Source organism: Eimeria necatrix, genomic scaffold, assembly GCF_000499385.1.
Source record: "Eimeria necatrix Houghton genomic scaffold, Enh_scaff1044, whole genome shotgun sequence".
In the NCBI taxonomy this organism is placed as follows: Eukaryota; Apicomplexa; class Conoidasida; order Eucoccidiorida; family Eimeriidae; genus Eimeria; species Eimeria necatrix.
The window spans coordinates 5,041-12,752 of record NW_013651848.1 but is presented as its reverse complement, the minus strand read 5'-3'; the positions used below and the strand labels follow the sequence as shown (position 1 = coordinate 12,752).

The 7,712-nt window shown below is 42.1% G+C and overlaps 1 protein-coding gene across 1 annotated transcript; it reads left to right on the top strand.

Moving 5' to 3' along the window:
- Positions 1 to 1,019: 1,019 nt before the first annotated feature.
- Positions 1,020 to 6,923, top strand: ENH_00001550 (hypothetical protein; the record flags this gene model as incomplete). The annotated part of the gene is made up of 14 exons (XM_013578194.1): positions 1,020 to 1,115; positions 1,507 to 1,627; positions 1,963 to 2,774; positions 2,935 to 2,994; positions 3,140 to 3,250; positions 3,597 to 3,708; positions 3,819 to 4,006; positions 4,144 to 4,599; positions 4,778 to 4,894; positions 5,049 to 5,075; positions 5,182 to 5,263; positions 5,451 to 5,765; positions 6,460 to 6,563; positions 6,699 to 6,923. The coding sequence occupies 14 exons, from the start codon at positions 1,020 to 1,022 to the stop codon at positions 6,921 to 6,923; spliced, it is 2,826 nt and encodes a 941-aa protein (XP_013433648.1).
- Positions 6,924 to 7,712: the final 789 nt, after the last annotated feature.

The following is a 7,712-nucleotide window of genomic DNA, read 5'->3' as shown; positions in this document are numbered from 1 at the left end:
TCTTCTTTGAGTCTTCTTTAAAAATCTCTTTATTCTTTTCTTTCGATTTAATCTTCTTTGGGTCTTCTTTAAAAATCTCTTTATTCTTTTCTTTCGATTTAATCTTCTCTGAGTCTTTGGAATGTCTTTATTATTCTTTTCTTTCTTATTTAATCTTCTCTGAGTCTTTGGAATGTCTTTATTACTCTTTTCTTTTCGATTAACTCTTCTCTGAGTCTTTTGTAATATCTTCAACTCTTTTCTTTTCGATTGAATCTTCTCTGAATCTCTTGGAGTGTCTTCAACTCTTTTCTTTCTGATTAAATCTTCTCTGAGTCTTTGGAATGTCTTTACTCTTTTCTTTCTGATTAAATCTTCTCTGAATCTCTTGGAGTGTCTTCAACTCTTTTCTCAAACTCTTTTGGATTACTTCTTCTCTGAGTCTCTTGGGAATATCTTGAAGTCTTTGTGCATGTCTTTTCTCAAAGTCTTTTGTGTAAATGTCTTCTCTCAAAGTCTTTTCTGAAAGTCTTTTCTGAAAGTCTTTTCTGAAAGTCTTTTCTGAAATTTCCCTCAAAGTCTTTTCTGAATATCTTTTGTGGAATTCTCTTCTGAAGTCTTTTCTGAATGTCTTTTGTGAATTCTTTCGCAAAAGTCCTTTGTGAAGTCTTTTTGATTCTTTCGAAGTTCTTGAAATATTTTTGCTTCTTTCGAAGTTCTTGAAATCCTTTTGATTCTCTTGAAATATTTTTGATCTTTTCGAAGTTCTTGAAATCTTTTGATTCTCTTGAAGTCTCTTTGATTCTTTGGAAGTTCTTGAAATCTTTTGATTCTCTTGAAGTCTTTTTGATTCTCTTGAAGTCTTTTTAATTCTTTGGAAGTCTTAAAGTCTTTTTAATTCTCTTAAAGTCTTTTAAATTCTCTCAAAGTCTTTTAAATTCTTTGCAAGTTCTGAAAGTGTTGAATTCCACTCCTGCGCAGAACTGGGGCTGCAGCCGCTGCAGCTCCACAGCCGCCGCCAAGTGGCTGCGCTGCAGCAAATGCTGCAGTTGATGGAAGTCGACTTTTCCAGTCCGGTGCCGCTCGCAGTCAACAACGGCGCCAACGTCTTCTACTCCCTCGACTTCAAGAAAGACGTGAGCCGCCTTTCCGAGGGTTTAGGGTTTCCGAGGGTTTAGGGTTTCCGAGGGTTTAGGGTTTCCGAGGGTTTAGGGTTTCGCGAGGGTTTAGGCTCTCGCGAGGGTTTGGGCTTTCGCGAGGGTTTAGGCTTTCGCGAGGGTTTAGGCTCTCGCGAGGGTTTAGGCTCTCGCGAGGGTTTGGGCTTTCGCGAGGGTTTAGGCTCTCGCGAGGGTTTAGGGTTTATAGGCGGAGGGTTTGCCCGAGGGTTTAGGGTTTTCAGGGTCGGGGGCTTTCCCGAGGGTTTGTGGGAGGGTTTGGGGGGTTTTTCGGGAGGTTTTTGGAGGGTTTAGGGTTTGGAGTTGCTGCTTGCATGCAGAAAGTGGAAGTTGGATTTATTTGGCGTTTTAGGTCACGGAGTTTATTTTGGATCCTCAAGAAAGTGGAAAGTTGCTCGGAAACACCGCAGGGCTTTCGGCGGCGGGTTTGGTCTTCTTCGACTCTTCCGCGACGGACATGTCGACGCTGATCTGTGCGGAATCCGGCGAATAAGCGAAAAAATGAACAAATAAATTAAATTAAATAAATAAAATAAATAAAATAAATAAATAAATAAATAAATAAACGAAAAAAACTCATTCAAGTGCTGCAGGCTCCACCAACACCGACATCTGGCACCCCCCGCCCGCCGCAGTGGACATAACTTGCACAACTACAGTGGAAGGCAACGCGGCCTTCGGGGGGCCCCCCGGGAGCACTTATTTGGTGCATTGTCCGGAAGATTGCATGCAATTTGGTGAGTAATTTGAATTTAAATTAAAAAATAAAAAAAATAAATTAAAAATAATTCATATTCCGCGAGATCAGCCGGGGAGGCCAGGCTCGTCGGCGGGGAAGCTGGGGTGTACGCGGCGGACAGCGCGATCTGCGCAGCAGCGCTTCACGCCGGAGTCAGCAGCAGAGCAGCAGCAGCAGCAGCAGCAGCAGCAGCAGTTCGAATTGTTGCTGCTGCTGCGGAGTTCGAGGGCTCCGACGCAAACGGAGTTCTCTCCAGCAGCCGCTTGGGGCCCCAAAGGGTCAGGGCCTTCACTGTCGAGCCCGCAACCAAGCAGTGCCCCCTCGACGACGCGCAAACCAGCAGCAGCAGCAGCAGCAGCAGCAGCAGCAGCAGCAGCAGCAGCAGCAGCAGCAGCGGCGTCAGCACCGCAGGTGGGACTGCCAGCGGCAGCAGCGGAGTCGGCACTCCCAGCAGCAGCAGCAGCAGCAGCAGCAGCAGCTTTCTGGAGCTGCACGCTCCCCCGCCTGTGTCTCCGACTCCATCAACTAGCCCAGCCTTTCCGCCAGCTGCTGCAGCAGCAACTTCGCGGCTTGTAGCCCCCGCTGCAGGAGCAGCAGCAGCACCTGCTGCAGCAGCAGCACCCGCAGCTGCAGCAGGGGCAGCCCCGCTTTCCTCCGCAGCAGCAGCAGCGCCCGCAGCAGCAGCAGCAGCGCCTGCTGCAGCAGCAGCGCCTGCTGCTGCAGCAGCAGCGCCTGCTGCTGCTGCTGGCTCGTCTGCTGCAGCGCGAGCAGCAGCAACTGTGGCGGAAGACTTGAACGAAGCAACAACAGTTGCAATAAATGAGCTGTCTTTGATTTTGTCGCAGCAGCTGGGCGGCCTGGACTCTGGAGTGGTGGAGGCGGTGAAGTTGGAGGCGACGAAGGCGAGTTCGGGGGTTTCAGTTGGAATTCTTTTTAGTTTTGAATTCTTTTGAATTAGTTTTAAATTCTTTTTGATTTTAAATTCTTTAATTTTGAATTCTTTTCAACTTTTAATGCTTCAATTCCGCATTTCAACTCCAGGTGATCTCCGGCGCGCGCGCGCAGCTGAAGCCTGCGGAGCGCATGCAGCAGCGGCTCGAGGTGTGCGGGAGGTCACTTGGGAGTTTTCGTTCATTTTCCGTTTTTTTTCTTTTTTTTGTTTATTTTGAATTAAATTGAAATTTATTTCGAATTAAATTTAAATTTATTTCGAATTAAATTCAAAATTTGATGCATTTAACTGCAGATCGCGGCAAAAGAAACCCTCGGAGAGGCCGAGCAGCTCGAGGCTCGCCTCCAGCGAGTCTCGGGCAAAGTGTCGCAGGCCCTCGAGGCGAGCTCCGCGGAACTGCAGGCAGTGAGCGGAAACTGAAGACGGATTTGAATTAAAGTTGAATTAAAATTGAATTAAAGTTGAATTAAAGTTGAATTAATGTTGAATTAAAGTTGAATGAATTAAAGTTGAATTAAAGTTGAATTAAAGTTGAATTAAAGTTGAATTGAAGTTGAATTAAAGTTGAATTAAAGTTGAATTGAAGTTGAATGAATTAAAGTTGAATTGAAGTTGAATTGAAGTTGAATTAAAGTTGAATTAAAGTTGAAGTTGAATTAAAGTTGAATTAAAGTTGAATTAAAGTTGAATTAAAGTTGAATTAAAGTTCGAAAGACTTTTTGAAATTGGAAAATTGAATTCTTTTGCAAAGAACCTCCGGAAAAGAGCCGCGCAGTCCGCCGCCGACCCGTGGAGTCTGGAGGCGGCGAAGAGCTTGCCGGTGGCGGAGGTGTTTCAGATCTTCAACTCGAAGCTGACAGTGGGTGCGTTTGTGTCATTTTTTGTTTTTAAAAGCAAAATAAACTTCAAATTTGACTTTAAATGCAATTTAAATGGATTTAAAACGGAATTTTATTGCAAAATCCCGAGCCAGGCAGCAGCAAGTGGAAGATCGCGGCCACGCGCGGCCCCCCCGACAGCCAACACGCCCTCTGCCAGGCCTCCCCCATTTCCCCCCAACTCCCCAACACTGCAGGCGCCGGCACTTTTGCAATTTTGAAAGAAAAGGAGTTTTTCAATTTCGAGTTTTCCGGCCAAGTCCGAGCCTCGGGGGCGGGCTCGGTGGGCGTGGCTTTCCACGTCAAAGACCCCCGCAACATGTTTCTTTTCGAGATGCAAAAGGCAAGAAAACTCTGAACTTGCGGCTCTTGCAACGCCTGCACGCTTTGCTGCTGCTGCTGCTGCTGCTGCTGCTGCAGCGCAGCAACGGCGGCTTCAAACGGCTGCTGCGCATCGTCAACGGCGCCCCCACGGAAGCAGCAAGAGTTGAAGACGGGGGCTTTCTGGAGGACCAGTGGTACAGCATAAGGCTGCGGAAGGTGCAGCAGCGGATTTCAATAGCAGTGGCGGAGGTCCCGGAGGCTGCTGCTGCTGCTGCTGCGCCTGCTGCTGCAGCAGCAGCTGCTGCTGCTGCTGCTGCGGGCCTTGCTGCAGGCGCAGCTGCTGCTGCAGACATCGATGTCCTCGACGGCTCTTTTGCTTCCGGCTCGCTCGCCTTCTACACCAGCGCCGTCAACTCCGCCTGCTTCCGAGGCCTCACCATAAAGCCCATTCCATGCAGCAGCAGCAGCAGCAGCAGCAGCAGCAGCAGCAGCAGCAGCGAGCAGCCTTTGCTGCCTCCCTATCCCCCCGTCTGCAGCACCTACAGGGAATCCGTGAGTCGACTTTAAATTCAAATTCTTTCTGCATGCGTTTGGGGAGCCACTTGTGAATAGTGCTGCTGCTGCTGTTGCTGCTGCTGCTGCTGCTGCTGCTGCTGCTGCTGCTTTCTTCACTTTATTTATTTATTTATTTATTATTTATTTATTTATTTATTTATTATTTTTGCTGCAGTTTGTGGGGCAAGTCTCCGATGACTGGCACGCAATCGATCCCGACTCCAGCAGCACTCCTTCGCACTGGCGGCACGCGGCAGACATTGGGGGGCAGCACAAGACCATTGCGCAAATGGTGAAAATTAAATTAAATTAAATTAAATTAAATTGAATTAAATTAAATTGAATTGAATTAAATTAAATTAAATTAAATTAAATTATTTCATTCATTTGGGACTTTTAAAAAATTCAATTTGCTGCTTCCAATTTGCTGATCTGCGGCGCCGCAGGCAGCAGCGGGCGGAGAGAAAGACAAAGTGAGCATCTCCAAACCCTAAACCCTAAACCCTAAACCCTAAACCCTAAACCCTAAACCCTAAACCCTAAACCCTAAGCCTTCAATTGCTCATTTAATTCTCGCAGGAGCCCGCAGTGCTGGCCCTCGCTCGCCATCGCTCTTGTGACGAGGGGCAGTTCTCTTTCAACTTCTTTCCTCAGTGTGACGGTGAGATAAATAAAAATAAAATAAAATAAAAATGAAAGTAAAATAAAATAAAAATAAAAGTAAAATAAAATAAAAATAAAAGTAAAATAAAAAATAAAAGTAAAATAAAAAATAAAAGTAAAATAAAATAAAACAGAAATAAAAATAAATGGAGACATATATATAATATATATATATAAATGCTCAGGAGTTGTGGGGGCGGCCTTCAACTTGGTGGACAAAGAGAATTACTTTTTGTTCGAAATGGCTGCGGACTTCGCGCGAATTCGCAAAAGAGTCCGCGGGGTCTTCAGCACTGTGGCCAAGTCCGGCTTGTGGGGCTTCAAGATGGGGACTTGGAACTCCATCAAGCTCAACTTCTCCGCAGACCGCGTGGTCGTCCGCAGCAGCAGCAGCAGCAGCAGCAGCAGCAGCAGCAGCAGCAGCGGCAGCAGCAGCAGCAGCAGCGGCAGCAGCAGCAGCAGCGCCGCGCTGCCGGTGTTCAGCATCGCCCGGAGCGACGGTGCGTCTCGAAACCGCGCCAAGTGCCGTTCAAATCATGAATTAACTCAATTTAAATCAATTTAAAACCATTTAACACAATTTAAAACAATTTAAAACCATTTAAAACAATTAAAAACAATTAAAATCAATTTAAAGCAATTTAAATCAATTTAAAACAATTAAAAACAATTAAAGCTCAGTTTCCACCGCTTTCCACGCTGTCCGTACACCCCAGGCACCGTCGGCGGCACCGTCGCGCTCGCCAGCTGGCAGTGCGCCGGAGTTGCATTTTCGGAGATTCTTTTGGTGAATCTCCGCAGTTTTTAATTCAAATTTAAATTTAAATTCAAATTTAAATTCAAATTCAAATTTAAATTCAAATTTAAATTCAAATTTGAGTTCAAATTTGAATTTAAGTTCAAATTTAAGTTCAAAATTGAGTTCAAAGTCAAATTTAAGCTCAAATTTAAATTCAAATTCAAATTCAAATTCAAATTTAAGTTCAAATTTGAACTTAAATTCAAATTTAAGTTCAAATTTGAATTTAAATTTGAACTTAAATTCAAATTTAAGTTCAAATTTGAATTTAAATTTGAATTTAAATTTGAATTTAAGTTCAAATTTGAACTTAAATTTGAATTTAAATTCAAATTTGAACTTAAAGTTGAATTTAAATTTAAATTTGAATTCAAATTCACTTCCAAGTGCTGCAGCATCCCGCAAACGAGCCCCTCCCTCCCCCCCAGCAGCTGCCCGACTTCCAGCAGCTGCCGCTGGGGCTGCGGCGCTGCGTCGGGGCGGCCTCGTGGCCCGCGAGGTGACCTTTATTGAAAATAAAATAAATAAATAAATAAATAAATAAATAAATAAATAAATAATTAAATTAAATTAATTAAATTAAATTAATTACAATTGGGGGCTGCTGAGATGCTACTAACTCCAACTCCCGCAGGATCCACGCCTGCAGCAGCAGCAGCAGCAGCAGCAGCAGCAGCAGCAGCAGCAGCAGCAGCAGCAGCGGGGAGCATTTCTGCAGCAGGTGCTGCGCGTTGGAGTTTCCGAACTCGGAAAAGGCGCGAAAGACTTGCGGGAAATTTTGCGAAGAAGAAAAAAAAGAAAATTCTTTTTCGGTTTGCCAACAGCTGCAGACTTTGAAGGAAACTTGCGCAGGCAGTGAGCCAACTGGACTTCAATTTATTTTTAATTTTGTAAATAACTTATTTTAATTTTATAAATAACTTATTTTAATTTTATAAATAACTTATTTTAATTTTATAAATGGCTTGTTTTTAATTTTATAAATTCTTTTAATTTAAATCCCTTTTAATTCAATAAATTCATTTTGACTTTTAGTTGTTTTAATTCCACGAATTGCTTCTATTTTTTCGTTCTTTTAATTTTATAAATTCATTTTAATCTACTACAAATTGCTTCTAACTATAAATTGTTTTAACTATAAATTGCTTCTAACTATAAATTGTTTCTAAATTTAATTGTTTTTATATTTAAATTGTTTTTAATTACAAATTGTTTCTAACTTTAAATAGTTTTTATATTTAAATTGTTTCTAATTAAAAATTGCTTTTAACTTTAAATTGTTTTTATATTTAAATTGTTTCTAATTACAAATTGTTTCTAACTATAAATTGTTTTTTATTTCAAATTGTTTTTAATTTTAAATTATTTTAATTTCAAATTGTTTTTAATTTTAAATTATTTTAATTTAAAATTGTTTTTAATTTTAAATTATTTTAATTTAAAATTGTTTTTATTTTTCGATTTCTTCGCAGCTGCAGCGAGGGCCCTTTACTCCTCCTGCGCAGCCGACAGCCGCCCCGACAAATGCACAAGTGAGACTTGCAATTCAAATAATTATTTAAATTAATTATTTAATTATTTAATTTAATTATTTAAATTAATTATTTAATTTAATTATTTAATTTAATTATTTAAATTGATTATTTAA